The sequence below is a fragment of the Zeus faber genome (assembly GCF_960531495.2).
Source record: "Zeus faber genome assembly, chromosome: 1".
Lineage (NCBI taxonomy): Eukaryota > Metazoa > Chordata > Actinopteri > Zeiformes > Zeidae > Zeus > Zeus faber.
In genome coordinates this window covers 11,629,658-11,654,298 of record NC_137193.1, presented here as the reverse complement: position 1 = coordinate 11,654,298, position 24,641 = coordinate 11,629,658, and the positions used below count along the sequence as shown (strand labels likewise).

The 24,641-nt window shown below is 47.7% G+C and overlaps 1 protein-coding gene across 1 annotated transcript in view; it reads right to left on the bottom strand.

The window, feature by feature from the left end:
* Positions 1–22,095: 22,095 nt before the first annotated feature.
* Positions 22,096–24,641, bottom strand: part of edn1 (endothelin 1) — a 3,648-nt gene continuing 1,102 nt past the window's right edge. The window contains exons 4-5 of the mRNA XM_080012413.1: positions 24,034–24,127; positions 22,096–22,972 (exon numbers count right to left, since the gene is read on the bottom strand). Of these exons, the coding sequence (XP_079868539.1) occupies positions 22,796–22,972; positions 24,034–24,127 (271 nt within the window). The 3' untranslated portion in view covers positions 22,096–22,795. The remainder of the gene's footprint in view (positions 22,973–24,033; positions 24,128–24,641) is intronic.

Below are 24,641 nucleotides of genomic sequence, written 5' to 3'. Positions count from 1 at the left end.
ATTATTATTAATCCCTCCATGGGAAATGAGCTAACCACTGCATTTGACCCATCCTACACCCAGGAGCTGTGGGCAGCCGCGGTTTGCCGGTGCCTTGCTCAGGGGCACCGACAGGAGCATTAACCCCCCCCCCCTAACATAAGGGGAGAACGCGCAAACTCCACCCGGTCTGATGGCCGGGATTCGAACCCCTCGAGCGGATTCCCCGAAACGTAGGGGGACGATTTATGACACCGCTCGGCCGTGAATCTGTGTTATGCTTCGAAACAGAAACTTCGGACGAGACTTGACACGTCGGAAAAAAGGTTGACGTTCTCCGAGCGCTGAAAACAACGGCGCTGTACAGTGGCGTGCCCTCAGGTTGAACCCGTGGAGGTCCGGCTTCACCTCCGAACGCCGGGGACGGAGAGACCGCGTGGCCCCCGGGTCGACTGCGTCCCCTCCACCCGTCCGCCGAGTCTGTATCCCAGCCCGTCGTCTCTTCCGTTTGTTTCCCTGCGTCTCGGCCATTGAAGCGTCTATTGGCGTCCGGCATCCACCGCCCGCAACCCGCTGTCCCCGAACAACACAATATCCTTCATACGCCTGGATATGAAGATTTTCCATGGATAGATAACATCCCTTATGTTATTACAGTAAAGTATTATGTTACGTTATCTCATCCTATCTTAAATACACATTACACGCCACTCTGTACTTGATCATGGCCTATAAAAACATTTTTTATCCTCTTATCTTTATCATTTTTAATACGTGTTGCTGTTGTTGTTGTGTTCCATGGCGTGCGCTGGGATGCCTGCGTCACATGACTGCGTGCGTGAACCTCCATCGTCTGGTTGTGAAGCCTCCCTTTTTCTTTCACCCTTTCTCGGCTCAGGGGCAAAGCGGCGCAGGTAGAGCACGAACGGCGGCTGCCACAGGTGAGCAAGCAAAGCCTTGTTATATCACGCTTTTTAAAAACCAGTCGGAACGCGCTTCACGACAACAAAGGAACGGAACCGAAGTAAAAGGGATTGAAACTCAAAAGACGAAAGAAAGGAAGAATGAACAAAAAGGCTGAATAAAACATCAAGAGTAAATTAATACAAGAGCTGATTAATGTCATTCCTCTCGTCTGGACATTGCTGGAAACCGGCTTTCGTTGGCCCTGACCCTCCCTCATGCCCCCTTCGGCCCCTTGGTTCCTCCTCTCCTCTCCGAATACCATCAGCGCAGGAGGATTACCTCCCTAAGACCGTGTCTGTCGACGCCCGTGGCCTGTGGCGGCGAGGTAATGGAGCAGTTAAGAGTCTTTGAGGCGTGTATCTGTCAGGCAGCGCACGGTGCTGCAAGCTCATTGCTGCAGGATTAGCGTGACAGTGCGGCGCGGGGGGGTGGGGCACGGGGGGCGCGAGGCGTGGGGCGCTCGGGACGGGGCTCAGGGTGCAGGGGTGCGGGGCCCAGGGGTGTGTGGCTCAGGGTGCAGGGGCGCAGGGTGCAGGGCGCAGGGGGCAGGGGCGCAGGTGGCAGGGTGCAGGGCGCAGGGTGCGGGGTGCAGGGCGTAGGTTGCAGGGTGCAGGGGCGCGGGGCACAGGGTGCAGGGCGTGGCGTGCGGGGCTGGATCTGAAAATAGAGTTGAGAAACCTAAATTTAAAAAAATCAATGTCTCTTAATGGCTTTAATCTGCTCACCACCCGGGGCCTTGATCTCTGCGACCTTCGGAGCTGCTTGGTAACCGCGGCGCGGTTGCCATGGTTTCCGCAAACAAAGGAAGCCGGTGCTTGTCGTGCCGCCGTGCCAAAGACATTCAGCACTTTGGGCCAAACTCGCGGGAGTTAACGGAGATAAAGAACAAAGATAAGAATGTTTTTAAAGGCCCCGCCTGCATGGAAATGAAGAATAACAAATATCCCAAGTTTCTACAGATATAAAGTTGTGTTGCATGTCATCAGCAAGGTGAGGCTGGGTTGACTGACTAACTGTGAAAACAAACTTTCGGCCGCAAACTGTTTAAAAACAACAAGCCAAGTGTACTTTGGGCTTAATACTACACAGAGTTTGATTAGATAACGGCTAAGTGGTATCTAATCAACAGACAGTATAAACAATGCGTTGACTACAAATAATTTGGTACTACTGGCAAATCATCATAAGTTCACGCAGCCGCATGAGAGGAGAATGAATAAATTGTTTAATGACGGACAAACCCTGACGTGAAATCAGTTAGACGCATGCCGATTCACTTGTGCATGACCCTCCTGCATCTGCTTAGATTTTTTTTGCCCTCCGCGTCGCTCGCGGCTTTTTTGTTTTCGGGGAGCGGGGAAACGCTGCGCGGTCGCACCGGAGCGTTGGCCTCGCGTTTTGTCCGTTTCTCCACGGACGCCTTTGCACGAGAGCGGGCGCGTCAAAAGGGTTATGCGCGCGATCACAAACGAGGACGTCGTCACGCGGTGTTTTTGAGGACGCCGCTTTACCGGTCGATTGGGTTCCCCGCCGTCTAAATAAAGCTGGTGGAGCCAAAAAAAATGCAGTACATTCATCCCCCAGTACACGCGTAACACTAATTCATTAAGTCAACGTGGTAAGTGGGTTGACTTTACCATCAACTAAAATGTACTAATTGATGGATGCCATGACCTAATGTATGCAATAGATGAATCGATGGGTGGATAATATACATAAATAGCCTATCCCATATACATAAGCCTATTCCCTTTGTTTATTTTGTACCCCCACCCTGCATTACCCTTGAGTTCTTATTTAATTTAATTTAATTTTATTCTATCTATTTTTATTTTATTCTATAGTATTGGACTTACTGCATTACGTTTGAGTAATCAGTTAGTTGGTCAAGTAGAAATTCTTCGGTAGCTACTGTGTTCAGTCTAGGACATATTGTGCGTAATCACCGGGTGCGTTGCATTCACATTTCACTGCATATATGTATGAAAGTATGTATATGTATGTGACCTGAATAAACCTCTTGAATCTTGAATCTTGAAGCGTGATCCTGGTTCAAAGTCTCCAAAACGCGATACCGACCACAACAGGATTCGTTTTAACTTCACTTATAGGTGGTAGTCTGTGACCCCGGCTCCCTCGGTCTCGGCGGCTCCCCGCGGCGGCGCTCATTTTTTATACCCCCTTCAGCGCATGTCGTCCCTCTCCTTTCTTTTTGGCCTTTTGTCCCCGTTGTCTCCTTCATTCTCTTCGCTAAATGAACCTGTTCAGGGTTCACTGGCTTAACAGCCGCCGAGGCTTGAACACAATGGACGCTGCTGGCGAGAGAGAAAAGCGGGGGTCCCACTTGGTTCCTGTGGAGAAAATTCTTTCCCAGTGCCCGTTTGTAACAACAGAGGAGTGAATGCAAGCCTCGTTGCTTTCAGACGATATACGTATATAAGTCATTTTGGTCGCGGTATGTCGATTTGCGGAAGAAACAGCGAAAAGATTGACGATGATTTGCAGGCTTTGTGCAACCAAAAGCTGCACCGCAGCGCAGGTCAAAGTATTTAACAGTGAAACAGAAAATGTATTTTTTTCCATCAAACGACCTCTCTGAACGAAGAAAACGTGACATTTCTCCAAAGATCTCGTAATGGCATTTCGATAAATCCGTCTTCACGCATCCGTGTCAGATTTTGATTATATTCAGACTTTTTTTCAACTTTCTGGCAACTTCCATCGGCTCAAAAATATAACTCAAATAATTCATTTTCGGGCACAGACAGAAATCCTGCATTAAAGACTGGGTGTGAGGGTGTGTGTGTGTGTGTGCGCGTGTGTGTGCGTGTGTGTGTTGGGTGGTGGACTCGTGGGGGGGGGGGCTTATCAAGCTTTTCCACTTCGCCATCGCCATACATCCCCAAAAGAAGGGGGGCGTCGCTCAGGTGAGGATGTGGGGCTGTTTACCCAGGCATTCCTGGGCGGGGCAGTCGTTTAAATCGGACGATTTTTCTCTCATCCGCGCGGGGACGTTTGGGTATTTTTTTTCCGCGGTTCCCCTGAACGCCTCATTAAGAATAACACCCGAGCTGCCAAGGTAAGGCGTCCCTGTGTTATTTTTTTCCCTCCGCGGTCGAAAAAGCCTCCTCTTTCATCACGCTGCCGCCGTCCCCGCGACGTCCTCTCTGAGGCCGGTGAATGGACAGGAACCCGGAGGGAGGTGCGGCTCTCTATGTCGGTCTTGCGGATCACTCATTCGCCTTGCGTCCTTGGCCAGGTACCTTTTGCACACGCGTTACAAATGGGGGTGGGAGGCAATGGTCACCGATTGCACCGAGGCGACCTGAGCGCCGCCGTGTTTTGTTTAGATGATAAGAACCTCCCGCAGGGTCCGTATCAGGGACCACCGTATCAGGACCGACGGACGTGGGAGAAATGTGCTCTGGGGAAGGATATTCCCAGATAAACAAACGGGGCCGTGCACCCTGATAAATGTGCCACAGCGCCATTATCACTTCCACCCGCGCCGAGGGACAATGCAACCCCGTCTCCTCTCGTGCGGTCTTGGAATTCCGACCCCCCAGCGGTGTCACATTCCTTAAAGCTAGATCTTGCCAATGTCAGATGGGGTGACATTAAATCAAAGTAAGTGTTTGTGTCATTGGAACTGAATTGTCATTTGCGTGTGGGGTGTTTTTTTTTCACCACAACCTAAACCATACACACCTTTTTGTGAGGTTTCTGAAGTGAAGCTAAAATGAACCCGAGGGATGGTGGATGCAGGGTGTTTTCTGGGAGGGGGACAGGAGCAACACATTCGAGCCTAAAAAGTTGTCAAGGTCGTTCACGCGCAGACTTGCAACCTTGTCCATCAATATAATAATCAATATAACGCACAGTTTTCTCTGAGCACAAAATAGGAGGAGGATACTTCATGTTTCATATCTAATACAACATTTGAAATAACAGTGACAACAGCGGTTCTACAAGAGCCTAACATCGGAAAACTCACCTACATCACTGCATGTACAGCAATTACAACATCAAGCCGTCCAGTAATAACAATGTTTAGATCAGGAATACCCCAAAAAGCCTGTCTACGGCAAACAGATCCCCTGGATTTGTCTATAAAATATATACTATCTAATATCCGCTACTCACAAAAAGTTAGGGATATTGGGCTTTCGGGTGAAATTTCAGGATGAACCTAAAATGCACTATAACCTTTACAGGTGAACTTAATTTGACCTTCTCTAAACTTTTGAAGGCACACGTCCAACTGTTCAATGTTTCAGTACTTTTTGCACAACCTGCTGTTCTCTAACAAGGAGCTGAACGGCAAAATTCACAACAGGTGTTTGATCCATGAATCCACCAATACATTTCCTGGTTCAGTTAGAACTGGTATTTAAACAGTCCTCTTCATCATGCTGTTCACATTTTGACATCATAAGACCAAGACGACACCTAACAACTGATCAACAGTACCTCGCCATTGCGAGGCTTCAAACAGGATGTTCTCAGAGGGAAGTGGCCACTGAGCTTAGAGCGTCACAGAGTGTCATCAGCAGGTTGCAACAGAGATACAGAGACTGGAAGAGTCACAGAAAGGCATAGAAGTGGACATCCTTTGGTCACATCCCACACTGATGAGCGCTTCATTGTGAACAGTGCCCTGCGGAACCAGATGACGATGTCACTCAACTCCAGGCACATTTAAGGGAGGTGAGAGGCACCAAGTGTCACGTCAGACCATTCAAAACCGTTTACATCAGCGTGGTCTGCGTGCTAGTCGACCTGTAAGGGTACCTGACCACACCACCAGGCACAGCCATCATCGTCTTGCACGGGCCAGGGAGCATTTATGCTGGACGAGGCACCAGTGGCCTCAGTGCTGTTCTCTGATGAAAGTCCATTCACGTTGAGCAGAAATGATGGCCACCAACGATGTTGGAGACGTCAAGGAGAGCGCTGTGCATCAGCCACTGTTGTCACCAGACGAGCCTTTGGTGCTGGTGGTGTTACAGTGTGGGCAGGTGTGTCTAGTCAATACAGAACTGCCCTACACTTTGTGAACGGTACAGTGACAAGCCCATACTACCTGAATAACATCATTAATCCAGTCATTGTGCCCCTGCATGAACAACACAGGCCTAATTTCATCATCATGGACGACAATGCTCCAGCTCATCGAGGTCGCATCATTAGGGAACGGCTGCTGGAGACTGGGGTACCTCAAATGGAGTGGCCTGCACTTTATCCAGACCTGAATCCCATAGAAAACCTAAGGGATCATCAGACTCGCCGCATAGAGGCTCGTAACTCTGTACCCCAGAACTTCAATGACCTGAGGGCCGCCCTTCAAGAAGAGTGGGGGGCCAGGCCTCAGCAGACAATAAATCGACTTGTGAACAGCATGAGACGTCCTTGTGAAGCTGTAATTGATGCTCAAGGGCACATGACAAGTTATTGAGACGTTGACATTTTTTGTTGTGGTAAACCCACCACTGTTGTTGGCTTTTGTTTCAATAAATTGTTTGAGATGAAGAAATCTCCATTGCATGCTTCTACTTAAATGCCCTACTTTCATGATATATCACTGTAGCGTGAACTTTTTACATTTTCCATAAATTTCACCCGAAAGCCAAATATCCCTATTTTTTTGTGAGTAGTGTGTATCTAAAAAGAAAAACATTGAAGAATAATTTTGCTGCGCATCCCCCTGCAACTCCTTGACAGGCCCCTAGGGGGCGCGGACCCCAGTTTTGGGACGGTCAGAGCAGTGTTTTTAAACCATCGCACCGCTGCACGCCGGTGTGCCGTGAGAGCCCGCCGGTTGTGCCGTGCATGTTTCAAATTCCACTTCGAAAAAAATAAATAATGGAAACTAGCTCTTTTATTTCAAGATCAAAAATTGCAAGGGCTGTAAGCAGTTCATCCACTTCAGAGAGAATAGCAGCTGCATGTTCATCAGAACCAGCACAAGCTCTCTTGAAAGAAGATCAGTTAAAAGAGTTGTTGGATTTTTTTTTCCTTCTTCTTCGCTGACAGTGGTCGAATCAAGTCAAGTCAGGTCAAGTCACACTTTATTTATTAAGCGCATTTCATACCAAGGCAACACAATGCACTTTAAATCAAATCCGATCAAAAAAAGAACATAGTTGTCAGCTGGTCATTTCAAAAGAATGCCCCTGGGTGCAACAACAACAGCAACAACAAAAGCAGCAGCAACAACAACTAAAACAACAAAAACAACAACAAAAACAGCAACACAAACAGCAACAAAAGCAAGAAAAACAATAACAAAAACAATAACAAAAACAGCAACAAAAGCAACAAAAACAACAACACAAACAGCAACAAAAGCAACTACAACCGCAGTAGCAACAACAACAACAACAACAACAGCAGCAGCAACAGAAAACAACAAACTACAGCAGCAGCAACGGTCGCGAGCTTCTCCGGCGCCCAGTCTGGGGAAGGTCCGCGTGTGTGTTGGCAAATGGTGCAATGACCTGTGGGGTGTGAAAGGTGACGGCGGGGGGGTTGGCAGAAAAAGCCAGACTCTGTTCAGGAAAAGACGACGGCAATTGAACCGAAGCGTCTGAGGGGTCGGCGGTGATGATGTGGAATCCTCGGCTTTGACCGGCAACGGGGCGGTTGCTTCGGAGGGAGTTCAGAAGTCTTTTTTTAATGAAGCCAATCACAACTGAGCAGACGCGGGGACAGCCCCTCTAGAGACAGGGATGCCGGCGTTCCCCCCGGTGCAAACTGCTTTGTGTATCCTAACGGGTGATAAACATGCTCTGTAACCACGTCGATACGCAACCAGTCTGACACGTTTGCGCTTAAAAATAGAACATTCGGGCGTGTTTGCTCATTAGGTAGCGCCACCGCCGCCGCATCGGGTGTGTCCTTTCATTACATAACCATCTAACTGGATATCGGTAAAATCGCTGCGGTGAACGCCGCGTGTTTCTCTGCCACAGCTACGACAAAAGAGATTTAATCGTCCGTTGACAGCCTGAACGTTAAAAGGGAATATGAGAAGCGGCGTTCAAGAGCACTGATCTGTTATCAGCATCTGAGTGATAGAGGGAGCTGAAAGATCCTTACAGACACCGTCAAATCCTGACATCGTTTAGGCCATTTGTTCGGGAAGTGTGGAAACTGCTGTTACACAAAGTGCAAAGAGCCGGTCTCAGACTTGGAGGATATGGTCAGAAAGTTTGCCATTTTTCAACCCAGGCCTTATTAAAATGTTTGTTATCATCATTAATAACTGTTCATAGCACAACCTCGGAAACTTACCACTCTGCTGCAGGTTCTCACTGGGCTTAAATTCTATCTTTTAAGTGCTGTTCAGTTGTATATTTTTATCTTCTCACTAATGCTCTAGCATTCTCATATTATTATCATTATAATAACAATAATAATAATAATAATAATAATAATAATAATAATAATATTTATTTGTATCATTATTATTATTATTATTTTTTTTTTTTTAATTATTTTATTATTTTATTTGTATTATAATTAACTTCCAAGTGATGTTATGTCTTAATTGGTTTGGTATCCTAATCTTTTTCCTAATTTCTTCATTATCCTCTAACTCCAACTACTACACCCTTCACCACAGGGTTTTTTAAATGTAGCTTTTCTTCATCCCCTTCATCACAACAAAAAATTGTTGCACATAAGTACAGTTATCTTCTAATACAATTATTATTATTATTTGGGTTACATATTTCTCAAGGCCGGATTGGAAATCTTTGCACATTTTGATATTTTGACTATGAGTAAAAAATGTTCCTAATGTTTTATTTTAATATTACATAATATTATGACAATATTTGATGTGGATCATATCCATCCATACAGTGTGTGAGCGTGATTCACTCAAAGAGCAAGTAAAATATTTTGGAACATGGTGCTCTCTGTTTACACGATGCACAATTTTGAATGTATGGCTTCGGCGGTTGTGTTTTGGTACAATATGTTATGTCAGACAATAATTACATTGCGGAATATTCTCTCTCCTGATATCACGTTTGATCTTCTCAAACCGCAAAAAAAAAAAATCCCCCAAACATGAGTAATATATCAAAGTTTTGCATTCCAGACCAAAATATATAACACTTTGGGACCGATTATAGCCTCAGTAGTGGTAATCCATATCTGCTGTGTCCATAATTCCATGTTGGGAAGCCACTGATAGGATGTCACTTCAGATCACAGTTGTAACTCTAAACTCGCAAGCGGCGCGGGAGATAGCGGGAGCTCTGCTGAGCCGGTTCAGTTCACCGTCTCAGCTTCTGGTAAGCTCACTGCCAGCGAGTCACTGCTTTGACGGTGCAGCTCGGTTGCATAAATCTTGCCTCTGCGGTAAGAGAGGCGCCCTGCGCTTGCATTGATTGTTGCATGATCTCAACATAAACAACATAGTAACCTCCTTGAGGGTCGCCGCGTTTATTAATGTTGACGTTGTGCAAATCAGGAATTCCTCAGGGAAAGTATTCCAGTGACGGCCATTTAAGATTTTAATCCTCCAGGTACCCGCAAAGGCAAGTATGTGAACAATGTCGGTCCTGTCGCAGCCGCTTGTCTATGCGTACACTTTGTTCAAATAGATGATATACTTTATAAAGCCCTTAAAGTTCCCTTACCATGCGATAGAGAAAACAATGTAAAGTGCCGTCTGGAGTGCCCCTACCCCAGCATTTATTGGGGCTATTCAGAACGCCATTCAGACAGTAATGGCCTTTCTAAATGGAGGGACTCAGCAGGGATCTCCTGAAGCTCTTCAGCTGTTTAATGGCCTCCAGTTGAAAATGAAGGGCGGCCATTGTGCTACAGCTGTCCTCAGCAGGGGAAAAAAAACAGATGTGTGTAGATTAAATAAACATTTTTGAAAGCGCCAGTACTCGTGTCATCTCAGAGAAGCTTGAACCCGACACGACTCCATGGATTGACGGCTTCAGATGCGCCCGTTTCAAACGCTGCCGTCACAGGTTCAAGTCCCCGTTTTTCCGTCCACATCACCGCCATTATTCGTTAAACCAGACGACACCCCGAGGGCGTGTTTAAAAGCGCCCGGAGACCAGTGCCGAAACATGAAGGCGGCGTGGTGGCACGGTTGTTCGGGTGCTGCTGTCGCAGGTTTGAGTCCTCGTTTTTCAGAACGGAGGCGTCTTACATGAGATGATTGGAGCAGAAGACAAAGCTCCAAAAGACTGGAAGCGGAGGACTTTGCGTTCTGGGAGGTTGGGGTTCGATGTGGAGGGAGCTTTTGAAAGGCGGCACCATGGGGGCGTGTTTTTAAAGCGCCCGGATAGCAGGGTAGCGCGTGAGGGTGAGCTGGTGGCAGGATGGCGTTGTAAAAGAAAACCTCGAACTTGTTTGCGGATGTCGGGCGGGTGGCTGGTTCGACTCCCTCTCTGCCCTGGCAGCTGGATTGCAACAGCAACAAATACGGCCGCGGGGTTTGGCACCCCTCCGGGGGCGATGGTGCTAGGGTGTATTCCGAGAGGAAGTGATGCGTGGCTGGAGTTTTGGCTGGAGTGTTGCGGTGCAACCCGTACGGCGAAAGCAAGAACATCAACTACACTGGAGCCACCAGCGCTTCCTCTCCTCCCTAGCATCACCCTTCCCAGAGGGCGGAGGCGGCACCGAGCCTCCCACCGCTGGATTTGCGGCTGTTGCGATCCCGCTACAGGGGCAGAGAGGGAGTCGAGTCAGCCGCTCGCCCGACGTCTCCGAACATGTTCTGGGTTTGCGATTTACAATATTGTCACGGCGACAGGTCGCCTTCACGCTGTACCCTGCTATTTGGGCACCTTTAAACATGCCCTCCGGGGGGGTCGCCTTTCAAGAGCTCCAATCGGCATCGAACCCCATTCTCCCAGAACCTGAAGTCATCTGCTTCCTGTTTATCTGATAAGACAGCTCCTTGAACCTGCAACAGCGGCCCCCGAACCATCATGTCAACTTTTCGTTTGGGACTAGTCTCCGGGCTTTTTTTAAACGTGCCCTAATTCAACGACTAACGCAGCGGTGACTCGGATGGAAAAAACGTGGAACTTGAACCTTTGACGGCAGCCGTCCGCCCGCAGAGTCCTGCCGGGGTCAAGCTTCTCTGAGATGACGCTGGGATTGAAACACGAGTAATGCTGCTTCTAAAAATGTGTATTTCATCGACATAAATCTGTCGCCCCCTCCCCCCTGCCGAGGACAACAGCAGCACAGTTGCTGCCCTCAAGTGTACACTGGAAGTCATTCACACTTAAAGAGCTGCAGGACGTCCCTGCTGACCCCCCAGGCCCCCCTTCTGGGAAGGTCATCACTGTCTGAATGGCATCCCAAATAGCCCCCATAAATGCTGGTCTTCGCCCCCCTCCCCCGGGTCACTTTGCGTGTGACCCTATTGGCCAGATCTGAACACATGGGACAATTTTAATTCCACCAACTCTAACCAAGCAAGAAGGTGGAGAACAACCCCCTCGCCCCTCCCTGCGGTGCTTCGGTGGTTGATTCCACCATTAATTAATATTGTTGCTCAGAACACACGGAGTGCTGTACAATCAGATCTCCATTAATGTTAATCTCTCTTTGATACATTTGGGAAATGTTTGGAACAATAATATTGTTATAAACCTGTTTTCCTATTAATCTAATATAACTTAAAGTATCTAGGAGCTGATGCAACTTTGCACAAAGGTCATGCCAGGTCCATGATTCTTAAATTGAATCGAGATATAAGTTACTTCAACAAACATGAACGTCAAGTGCTGACCAGCGTCTAAAACTATAAACTGTGTTTTCCGTTCCTGTTCTGGGAAAGCCCGTACAGGGACGAGCACCGGGCTGGTCTACATAATATGTAGAATCAAAAATAGATAATTTTTATTATTATTATTATTATTATTATTATTATTATTATTATTATTATAAAAAATAAAAGTTTTGAAAATTGTCATAATGTTAATACTATGAACATTATTTAAAATTTTTGACTTTTATTTTTTAATATTATTTACAATATTAAACATTTTAAAACTTTTATTTTAACCTAAAAATTTGCACCGGGGCTTATCAAATTGAAATTTGTAACAATTGTTTGTGGGTGAGGGATATTTGTTATTATTGCTAATGTCCAAACTTTGCTGTCAAAGTTAGAAGTTTGGTCTCAGCCTTATAATAACTTATGACAGTTATTTGGCTCGGCACACTCTGCCGTGGTGAAACATAAACACGTGGCCCAGGCCTGACCTTCCTGTGTGATACGCCGTGACAATGAGTAGCCCAAAGACATCCACCATCTTGGATCTTCTTTACTTAAATGGAATACTGGCATATTTTGCGCGCCAAATTAGAGTTGAGTGCGTCCGAAACCATAGTATGCATCAAATGGAACGTGAAGGCGTCCATGCAGTGTCACCACGACAACCATCCACGTGCTGAACGGAAGTGGACGACGCACGGGCGTTCAACCACCCTTCTTCCACCCTCTTCCTTTTTCCTTCTTCTTCCGCGGAGTCGCGTTGCACCAGATATCGCCCTCCTCTTCTGGGATTCCACGTCGGCGGCGGTTATTTTGGCTCGCGGCGCTCTACCATGTTGTTTGGGTTCGCAGCGACACGGAGCGCAGTGGTTGGTTGTCATCTCACTTACTTAATGTTGACAGAGCTGAAGCTTTGTTTGGCAAACAATCCCTCGGCATAACGCAGGTGCACGCAATCGTGTTTAGGTTTGCGGGGCGATAGGCAGGGATGCGTTGTGGGAGAGGGTGGAGCTCGGGTCGCTGGAAGAAAGTAACGCAATCGCGGGCGCTGAGCGCTTGAGCGGCTCGATTAGAGCAACGGCGGTGGTGATAGCCCGAGCGTTATTGCAAACAAACAGACAAATGCCAAAATAAAAACGTTCAATACGGTGAAGCTCTGAGGTCAGATGCTTTTGGGAATAAAAGAAACAAAACGTGCAAATCTCTCCCTCTCAAATTATATCCATGTGCCTTCATGTCTTTGTGAAGCGGAAATACGGAGGAAACCAAAAACTGGCTTGAGTAGCGGGAGGAATTAGTTAACAAGTTTAAACAATGAATTAAACAAGAATGACAGGCAGACAGGCAGTCAGACAGACAGACACACACACACACACACACATATATATATATATATATATATATATATATATATATAATATATAGAATATATAATATAGAAAGATAGATAATTCGATAGATAGGCAGACAGACAGATAGATAGATAGATAGATAGATAGATAGATAGATAGATAGATAGATAGATAGATAGATAGATAGATAGATAGATGGATAGACAGACAGATTGATAGATAGATAGATAGATAGATAGATAGAAAGATAGATGATAGATAGATAGATAGATAGATAGATAGATAGATAGATAGATAGATAGATAGATAGATAGATAGATAGATAGATAGATAGATAGATAGATAGATAGATAGATAGATAGACAGATAGACAGATAGATAGACAGACTGATGGACTGATCAATTGATAGACAGACAGATTGATAGATAGATAGATAGATAGATAGATAGATAGATAGATAGATAGATAGATAGATAGATAGATAGATAGATAGATAGATAGATAGATAGATAGATAGATAGATAGACAGATAGACAGATAGATAGACAGACTGATGGACTGATAAATTGATAGACAGACAGATAGATAGACAGATAGACAGATAGATAGACAGACTGATGGACTGATAAATTGATAGACAGACAGATAGATAGACAGATAGATAGATGGATAGACAGACAGACAGACAGATAGATAGATAGATAGATAGATAGATAGATAGATAGATAGATAGATAGATAGATAGATAGATAGATAGATAGATAGATAGATAGATAGACAGATAGATAGACAGATAGATTCGACATGGAACTGAGACACGCAGCAGGGCGGAGATGGCTCCCTCTCCATTACACATGTAGTATGAATGTCAATAACCCTCATGTCCGTTGGAAATGACGTTTGTAGGAGAAAAAAAAATGCTCCGGGTATTTCAGAACCTGTTATCAGCACATTGAGGTATTTCTGGAACTGGGCTCGTGGCCTTGCAGATAAATTCCAAGGATGCTTGCCAGACGATGGTTATTATCTGTGCACAGCAATACAGTTAAGTTTAGGTTCAAAGGTTGTGTGTCAGTCATCTCTTGGCGTACCTGGGAATTACGTACCCCACCACATAGCCAGCCGGGTTTTGTGACATCCCGGGGGCACAATTTGGAAGAAATTCATGCAAACAAGCTGTAGCGTGACTAGATGATGTGGAAAAAAAAAGTTAATAGCTGTGAAGTCATACGAGGCAGAATTCTTTGCTGCGTTTGTCTGGATTTACGTGTGTGTGTGTGTGTGTATGTGTGTGTGTGTGTGTGTGTGTATGTATGTGTGTGTGTGTGTGTGTCTGTGTGTGTGTGGGTGTGTGTGTGTCTGTGCGCGTGCGCGTGCGTCGGCCATTCCATTCCGGATCCCATTCGATGGCTAGACGCTGTGTTCCGAGGCTTCTCCAAACGAGCTTCACGTCTAACCAGGGAGACCGCTGTATTTTCGGATGAGCTTTATGAACTCATACGTTTTTGACAACCTTCCGGCGTCTTGATTCCTCTTCTGACGGTGCCACTTTGAGATTTGGATTCACCGACAAACGATGCATGAATCGGATGAACTTTTAATGTGTATGTTGGTGATGTTTGCCTCCAGAGTCTCATAGGGGGAGTCCTGGGAGGCTCCCTGGGCTTGTAATGGCAGGGACGGCTATAGGTAACTTCAGGTCAGAATTAGCATCTCTGTCAGGGAGTCTCTTCAAAGGATTTTAAACGTTGGCATGCGCCAGGCTCAGGGTGGTAACCAAAGTCCACCTCCACATCAAGTCACTTTGGAAACAATCTAGCTTGGACGGATTCTGCGCGAGTCAATACGGGCCTCTCTTTGCTCAGACCTTTTGCCTGCGCAGAGGGTGAGAAATTGCAATTGAAAATAACAGCAAAAATAGACACCCCTCTACATTTTATTTAAACACCAACAGCCACACTAACGACAACCATTTAATGCTGTCACTAGATGTCTCTACAGTGCCGGGTTCGTAGGGAGGCTTCCTGCTTGAGCGGTCATGCTGCTTTGAGGTTAAGGCTGATGCTCGAGCTGCGCACGCTCATCGCGTCGTGTTTTCCTGCTGCTTCGCAGCCTGTCAGGACAGTGCAGCATCCCGTCGCCGGCCCCGGGGCCCCTAGGCCTGAGGCCCGGCAGCGCCTGCATCGCTCCACGCTCCAACAGAGGTCGAAGCTGTTTACATCGCGGCTGCATCCACCCTGCGCTCGTGCACGCACGTCAGCGATCGCTGCCGCGAGACCCCGTATTTTTGGAACCCATTCCCGGCCGATGTGTGTTGCTATTCCTCCCGCATTTCCCCAAATCGGGATCAGATTATATCCTATCGGCTCGCAAGCTTCCGCTGAACTTTGTGAACTTTTGACTTCGTCCGAGTTAACGCAGAGGTTTACTGTTTTTCACATTCTGCCAAATGTTCACTCCCGTCATTTGTAACTGTTGATCGCAGTGGCGTGAGTACCGACGGTGCGACCGGTGCGGCTGCACCGAGGCCCAGTGGCTGTTAGGGGCCCATCCCATCAGTGCGGCAGCAATGGGGCGCCCTCGATCGGTGCGCCACCGATCCGCGCCCCGCTGTACGTCCCGGTGCCCCCTTCCTCCAAATAAAAAAAATCCTGCATGTTTCATTTTAGATCTGTTTTATTTTACTCTGTTTCCTTGAACAAAACAAAAAAAAGCACCTTGCGTAACTTGGGCAGTAAAGTGAAGGCAAAATAGCTAGAGCCGGGCCTGTCTGTGTGTGTGTGTGTGTGTGGGTGTGTTCACCGGTAGGGGCGGGGGGTCCAAAAAAATATTTGCACCGGGGTCTGTCACCATCATGTTACGCTACTGGTTCATCGCACAAAGCGTTGAGAAACTTACCACTCTGCTGCAGCTTCTCACTGTGCTTCAGTGCAGTCCAATCGGGACAAATCTAAATCGGAAAGAGAACATGAACCTCCGTTTGCAAAATGAGAAGCTCAGAGTATTCGTTTAGTTTGGCTTGCGAAATACGGTTTCATAAAAAGGCACTATCCGTCACAAAGCCTCATGCCAGACTTTCCTAAAGCACGTTTGCTCGCACAGCAAACAGTATACTCAGCGTATTTGTGCATTATTTATATATTATGTATATCATTCAGTATGTTATAATGAAATAAAGTGCTTGCAAGCTTCTGCTCCAACACCTCACGTCCAGCACCGCACCCGTTTGGAAGGAGCTGGGACTGAATGTCCTCTTTGCACTTTTAGCTCGTAACCTCGTCCAACTCTGAACTCACCGGCGATCGTATTCCGATATTTCTGCTTCAGACGTCACATTAAACCTCAGTTAAACACAGGCAGGATGACGAACCGCTCCCTTGGGTGACAAAGACTTGGAAAATGTTTGTGATAAAACTCTCTTTAATGCCACATTAACTGGACTTGGCACGTTGACGTTTTACATAACCACATTTACTGACATTATGAGTCTTTTTTTTTTACTTAATGACTTTTCTAACTGAATAAAACGCACAGGAAGTTATATAACAACAAATATCAGTCAAAAGTATTTTGGGAAATGCCGACAAAAGTGTTGGTAAGTGCATACTGTATTCGTGTAGTTCCATTTTGTTATTGTTTTGGTTCTGACTAATGTTGGCTCCAACTGAAAAAAAAAAAAAAAAAAAAAAAAAAAAAAAAACTTGACAATGAGAGGGAATGTTAAATTCCAAACACCAACAAGAACAATCACCTTGGGCCAACTATACACAATGAAAGGCTGAACCAGAGACTATGATGATGGAGTTTGAAAAGACCCTGACACAATGAGTCGAACCTAGTGGTTTATGGCTTAGCGGTGGTCTCAGAACAATTATCCAAGATTCACTAGACTATTGTTTTATTTATATATAGCTATATAAAAATAACATATTTTCTTTATACAAAATTATAATATGATATAATATATTATATGAAATAAAATGTAATATATAATATTTTATTATCATTTATACATTTTATGTATGGAAAAAATATATAATAATAATTAAAATAATGATAATAATAAAATATGTATGATTTACATAAGAAATATATGAATAAAGTACAATAATAATATTAGAAATACTATGAATTTCCAAGAAAGATAATTTGCCCAGTCATTAGCGGCAATGTGTTTATTTGAAAGCCCCAAATGAGTAATTCTCCCCTTCAAAATGTTTTGAAAACCAAAGTCGATGGATGAGACTGAGTCACACCTTTAATAATCACCTGTACCTGGCTCTGTTTACAATGGCTTCAACTCCTTTTTTGAATGTAGGTGGAGTTGCACTTTTTACATAATGCAGGCATGTAAACAAAGTGGGGAGCAAGGTGAGCCAGGGTGCAAACCAATGATCAGACTGGCACCATGACTGCGGAAGCGTCCTCTGACCGTGAACTTTGGTCCCGAGAAACAGTTTGAGAGAGGGAGGTGGGCGGGTAGATTAGGATCTTAATCTACACCTGCAGAGCAGTGTAAACAAACACACTGATGAGGAATCACAAAGCAAACAGTGAGCAATGAAACTCTCGCTGCTGCTGTCGTGCACAGCACGGTGCCGACTCTTTAACCCTTAATTATTATTATTATATCTTGCAGCAGGTTTTGGATCTTCCCCTCAGTGTCTCCACCCTTTAATATTGACAAATAATGGAATAAAGACAAATAAAATAAAAATATGGGTCAAGATATGGGGAGGACGTGTTCATCAGCTGCACAATGCCGTCGCAGTAGTACATATTTCTGCCGGTTTTGCGTGCCGTTTAGATTCGAATTCCAGGGCGCTACACATTAATCCGGGATGTTATCGAAGGCGCCGAACGGCACGGCGATGTTCCACGACATGATTTCCGAATCGAAAAATACAACCCGTGGGCGGCGGCTCATTTTCGGGGCTCGGGGCTTAAAGTGTCTGGACGTTGGAACCCCACGAGGCTTTGGTTTGCCGGTCGCTGACGCCTTCAACAAGGTTAACGCTGCACCTGACAACAACCAAAAAAAAAACAACAATGCAAAGAATAACTTGAAACGTGAATGAATACGAAACCAAAGTTGTTGGAGGTAAACACGCACTTTACTCCATAGATAGAGAAAAGGGGGAGAAAAAAACCTGGTGTGTGTGTGTGTGTGTGTGTGTGTGCGCGTGTGTGTGAGTGTGTGCACGTGTGCGCGTGTGTGTGTGTGTGTGTGTGTGTGTGTGTGTGTGTGTGTGTGTATAATTCCCGGCATTCTGAACATTCCTCGAAAAAGGTGCACACGGGAGATAGGAGCGCCACCGCACTCGCTCCGTTTGATTCCCAGCTACAGTGGGTGAGGTGATGTTATGGAAACACACCAGCAACCACATCAGACACAAACCCGAGAGTCAGTCTCACATTCCTGTCTGTCAATGAGGATTTTTGAATTTTTTTTCTCTTTCGGTTGAGTATTCAAGGGTTATTCCCATAATGCCTCCGCGCGGCTGTTTGCCGTGCGGCTGGCCAGAGGGATGACTAAGGGCGGCGAGCGTCTGCACTGGGCGGAGAACGGGATTACCGGCAGACAGGGGTGCTGAGAGAGAAGTGCGCCGATTTTCCAGAGACTCTGTGTGAAGTGTGTCACGGCGCTGCACCCTTGAACCCTCCGATTTTTTTTTTTTTACCCCCGATCAGTTTGGGCCGATGTTGCCGGCGTTCCAGCACTTAGAATCTAGACAGCCTAAGGGTGTCATCGCCACTTGAAAACCCTTTTCCTGTGATCCTCGGCCCGCCGGATGACTCCCGGCGGAACTGTTTACGTGACTGCCGGATTTTCGTGCGATGCGCCGGGGCCCAGGGGTTGAAAAACAGGGTGTGCGGAGGCAGCGGCAGGGTGTTGGCTGGACGTCAGAGCGCGAGGCCCGCTCTCCCTCCCAGACGCCTCTTGCGCAGTCCCATTGTTCGGCTCCCGAGCTGGGGATTCCTGTCGAGCGGAGGAGATTCCTCGCACCGTAATGGGCTATTATGTTAGCCCCGCTCCTGTTCAGCGGGCCGATGACTTATGCCAAAAGCGACCGTCTCAGGGGAATCCCTCGCACAAAGCGCCCGCGGGCCAAACGCCATTGTGATGGAGAAGATGAACTCGTCACACGCATGCTTTCAAAAGGGGGCCGGTGAAATTAATTATTTGCTTTTAACCTATCCTGTCTTGTCCTTCCTCCGGGGGGGGGTGCAGTGGTCAGCATACAGAAGTGTCCATCCCCGGTGAGACGGCAATGTTCGCCATGTTTTTGGTTGGGGTCCTTACCGATGTTACATAGAGGAAACCCCATGTGAGCACAGGGAGAACATGCAAACTCCACATAGAAAGGAGCCTCACCGGGGGATAACCCATGGGCGCACGGCCCCAGGCGGGAATGGAACCCAGGACCTTCTTGCTGCGAGGCTGCAGCGCGACGCACGGTGCCACCGTACCCACTGTGTGCTGTAAACACGATGGATCTGTGCACGCCGTCTTCAGGATTCAGAGGCGCACGTGGGTAACTCTGCGATGGGCGCAGCCTCCGCAAGACTATGGACCCTCAAACTCTCGGATCGCACCTTTGCGTTCTAGGAAAGAGCAAAGTGACGAAAGCCGAAAAACGGGAACAGCAAACGTGCTTTAGGAAAGTCTGGCATGAGGCTTCGTGACGGATAGTGCCTTTTTGTGAAACCGTATTTCGCAAGCCAAACTAAACGAATCATCTGTCAGACCCAACTGTAGCCCAATGTCAGTTGGCAGCCGCTGACGTGCCGTTTCAAACTTTACATCAACTCCTCGTTTCCCCTCCTCCGCCGTCCCGTCGGCCATAGTTTCTGGTCGGTACCGTGGGTTTGTGGCTCACAATCGGCTCGTCGTCCTCGCTATCGCTCCCATCTCTCCGGGTTTTCTACACCAAGCTCGCGGCAAGAACCGATGGGGTCTTTGTCGAAGTCACGACGAGATTATTATTTTTGGAGTCTGCAAATAGGAGCACATCAGAGCGTTTCACATCATACCCAAGAGGAACCGGCAAATCGCTGCGGATTTGTTGGCCAAGTGGGCTGGCGAGATAAGTTACATGAAGTTGTTTTCTGTTGTTGCTGCGTCACTGACGGCCTGCTGACAAGAGCCGATTTTAGACAAATCCGACGGCTGAAAGCAAAGAATTCACCGTAATCTTTGCAAAACATGCAACAAAAAGGTGCCTGAGGTGGTGGTGGGGGGGGGGCATTTGAGGAATTATCACTTTGAAGTTTGAGCTGTGAAGGACCCCCCCCAACCCCCTCACCCTGCTCCCACCCCTCCACCTGGTTCCACTGGTCTGGTGAAATTGATGAGGTGAGGTTGCACCTTTTCAACGCCGGCGCCCGGCACTCATTTAGCAGCGTTTATAATGCTGAAATGCGAAGACGATGACGATGCTCCCTTCATTTTACGGGGATCGAACCCCGAGTCGCCCCACACGGGACGTCCGGGCCAGTCCTCGCGTGGCGTCCAATTTATATGAAGAGAAATGAACTCCGGGTTTAATGCCGGGTCACGTTTTGCCCAACGACACATCCCCAGCGAGCTGTTTGGAATTCCTCGGGCAGGTGCTAATTACAGGGTGAAAAATAGTCGCCTGCCGGGAGGGTTACAGCACCCCTGCCTGAATAGAAGGAGATGGAACTCAAGATTTCTGCTGAAATGCCAGGGGGCTGCGCTGAACCCCCCTGGGATAGAATCTGGTTCCTTGTGGCATGTGGCGATAAAGGGCCCCCGGCGGTGAATAATGGCCGTTATCTCTCAATGATCCTCACAATGAAGAGAAGTCGGGAAACTAAAGGGCAAGGCCGCCCGTTAAAGGCCACCGCCAGTAATTTGGGCATTTCTGAGCTATTTCATGTGTTCGTTTTTTTTTATGGCACCCGCGTCAAAGAGTTTCAAATTTTAGACCATTGTAAAATCGCCATCGGGCCAAAAAGTGACGTACTCGTATGAACTGTGACAACAAACAATTAGTTCCTTTCTTTCTTTATTTTTATAATTCCTCCATCTTACCCCGTTCCCAGGCTCCCTCGAAGAACGGAGCTACGTCTTTGGTGGCGCCGAATTGAAACTTGCAAACCGCCCCGACGACCAAGACCAAGCTTGGCGAATGGGGGGAGGGGGGTTTGGGGGGTATTGATTTGTCCAGTGCCGCCCCTGTAAACCACGGCCACGCCGGCATGTGAGAGTTAAACACAGGTGTACCCGGCTAATCGAGCCTTGGTATCTGCCTATTCGTCACCGTCGGCCATGGCGGCGCCGCCGAAGCTCCGCCGCGATCAAACACGCCCCGACAGGGGAAGCAGGGGAGCAGTTTGCTGAGTCACCTGAGGGCAACGGGAGCGGTTCATGTTTGCGGCGTTTCCAAGCTGTGCACCGTTGGGCACGCTAAGGTTTTTTTTTTTTTTTTTTTGGAAACATCCAGCCAAGTAAACACCGTGACAGAGAGACCTTGAAGTGACGCTTACGATGACTCTGTGAGGCGTGTCGCACACGCCGCTCTGACCACGAGATTGAAGACCCTTCTTATTGGACTTGGCCTCATTTGGATTCCGCATTCACACTTTCAACACTCCTCTCTCTCCCTCCCTCTCTCTCTCGCTCCTTCTCTCTCGCTCTCGTTCCCTCTCTCTCTTTCTGCTCAACTTGCTCACCCCTTCTCTTGTCCTTACGGTTAAAACCCTGTCGTGTCATACACTGTATGCAAGGCGTCTTTACAGCGCATGTCTTTTATAAAACCTTGTTATTTCCAGCACCTGTGTGTGTTGAGGTAAGAGATGCTTCAATTTGCATTATTCACAGATCGGTGTCTTCTGCGGCGTTCACCGTGAGGATGGTTAAACATCCTAGGGTCGCTAAGGCCTGAATTCAGCGCCCCGTTAAATCGGTAATCGCACGCCGCAGACGTATTTGTGACCAAAAAAAAGGACGAGAGAACGCATCAGCCGGTGGAGTTTTTCTTTTTTTTTTTTATATATATGTATAGGTGTGTAACAAGACATTTCTCAGAAGTTGCGCCGAAAAACGGCAACGTCGCTCCAACAACATTTCACGGAAATTCAAACGGGCAAAGGAAAAGAAACGCGCGGTCGACCAATGTGGTCGATAAAGCACAATCTGTCACACCAATAAATAAAAACATTGGGACAAGAGGATGTACATTTAGTCCAAAAAATAAATTATTCTAAGTAACCCACGTGGGATTCACTTCAGACCTCCGCGGCCCCGCTCCCCTCTTGGCTTCCGTTTCCTTTAATGGCGACGGAGACGATTCGGCCAATGACAGGACGCCTCTCATACGAGGCGTGAGCGGAAGCCTTCAGAACGTCTTCGTTCACCTGCGCCGCCGACGACCAGGGGTCCTAAAAAAACAAGTGGAAGGCGCAGCTCCCCTTGGCCGTCCGCCGGCCGCGGTGAATCATTTCCCGAGCCGGGATAATCCGTGCTGTCGCCCGACACCCGGAGCCGGGAGTCATTGTTCTGAGGTCTCGGTCGGAGGGGTCTCTGGGGTTCTCTGGGGGGGGGCGACAGATCGGCCGCAGAGCCGTTGTTGTTTCGGGGGCCGTGTCTCCACAGACCGTCGCCCGAATGTCTTTGGCTTTGTCCGACGTGGAGTCAGCGTCCACACCCTGGTTCGAAGGTGGGGGTGGATGGAGGGGGAAGGGGGGGGGGGGCGGGGGGGGGGCTCACGCCTTGGAGATCCCGCCTGCTCTTTGCCCGAAGAGGTGGTGGGGTTTCACGGGATTTCTCCCCCTCTCCCCTCGCGGCGCTGCTTCACCCTCCACCTCTCCAGCAGCCGACGAACCCTCGGTGCGGCTCCGGCGGGCGGGGGCGGCGCCGCCTCCCTGCTGCTCTTCTGGGTACTGCGGGGCGAGCGAGAGGGAAAGAAAAAAAAGAGATGTCAGGCAATCGCTCAACCTCTGGACCCGTCCGTCTCCCTCCCCGGCTTACGCGAAATCTTTAAAGTTGAGCCCAAACGGACGCGCCGCGGTGGACGTCGGAGTTTATGTTTGCACTGACGAGCGTGCCGAGCCGGAGACGCGAGACCGCCACTGGTTTCACCCTAAAACAAGACGCTACACGAGTGGAGCGCTATCACAGGAGGGAGCCATTACCCAGCTCACGTTGACAGTTTTGCGAGAGCAGGCGATGCAATATACTTTCGGGAAAGATTCCATAAAAAAATCTATCAGCCGTGACAGCTCAGACAAAAATGTAATTTGTACTAGTGGTGCACATGAAGTTCCTTGCTTGGGGGGTAGTTTCTCACTATTACTACTAATAATAATTAAAAAAATCTAAAAAATCTTGGCACGGTGGCGCAGTGCATTGCACTGCTGCCGCACAGCAACAAGGTCCTGGGTTCCATTCCTGCCTGGGGGCTGTTGGCACCGTGCTCCGGCGGGTTATCTCCCAAATAGGAGCCGTGGTGCTTTCTGTGCGGAGTTTGCATGTTCTCCCCGTGCTCACATGGGGTGCTCCACCTAATGTCAGTAAGGACCCCCACCAAAAACATGCACACATCATCGTCTGACCAGCGATGGACACTTGGTACCAGGTCCCTAGGGCGCGTAATTGAATACTGCCCGCTGCTCCTGGCTGCTCCCCCCCCGGAGGAAGGACAAGCCAGGATGGGAGAAATGCAGGGGCCACATATTTCACCAGCCACCATCCAAAAAGCGTGTGCATGTGTGTAAATATAGTGCGGTGTGTCATGTGACGAATAAATCACGACGCAATCATGTTGACGTAGAATAAAGATTCTACTGACACCGTCGATTAAGAGCGCTAGCTGACTTTCATGTGACGTCACACAGGAATGACGCTCGTCCCACCAAAGACCTCCCTCCGGCGCGAGGAGGACATAATTATCACGTCGATACGCTCTGTCAGATGCGTGTGCGGCGTTCGCCCCTCGTCTCACCTTCGAGCCGCTGCCGGCTTCCGTCGGCGGTGCCTCTCCACGCCGCCGTCGCCCCCGCCGGGGGAGGGTCGCCTTGTCTGGCAGCGTCTCGTATCTGAAAGCAGACGGGGGCAGGAGGCGTTCATTTAGCGGCTTCGGCTTTTCAGCGGGCCCCCCCGAAACATTTACGGGGAGAAGATGTCAGGGAAATATTGGGTCTGAAAATATGAGGTTGGAAATTTGAGGTTGGACGTATTTGACATGTGTGCTTTGCTTCCGTCTAAAGCAGGGGTGTCTTTTTTTCAGGTCCCCGGGCCAGATTAGTTTCTGTTAAGCCGGGATTGGAGGTCTCAACAAATGTTGTTTCGTCTTATGGTTATTATGACAAATAAGAGTGACGCTTACATCTTAGAGACCTCAACTTAACTGCAAGCGATTCAGATCTATCTATCGTTATTATTACTAGTAGTGCAAATACTGTAAACATAATAAGAGAATATGAATGTTTGCATCAAAATCCTGTGATGAATTTGTTTATTTTTTCAAACGATTTTCCAACAACAGGGATTGGTCCGCAGACCCTACATGATTCAAGATTCAAGAGGTTTATTCGTCACATATATATATAT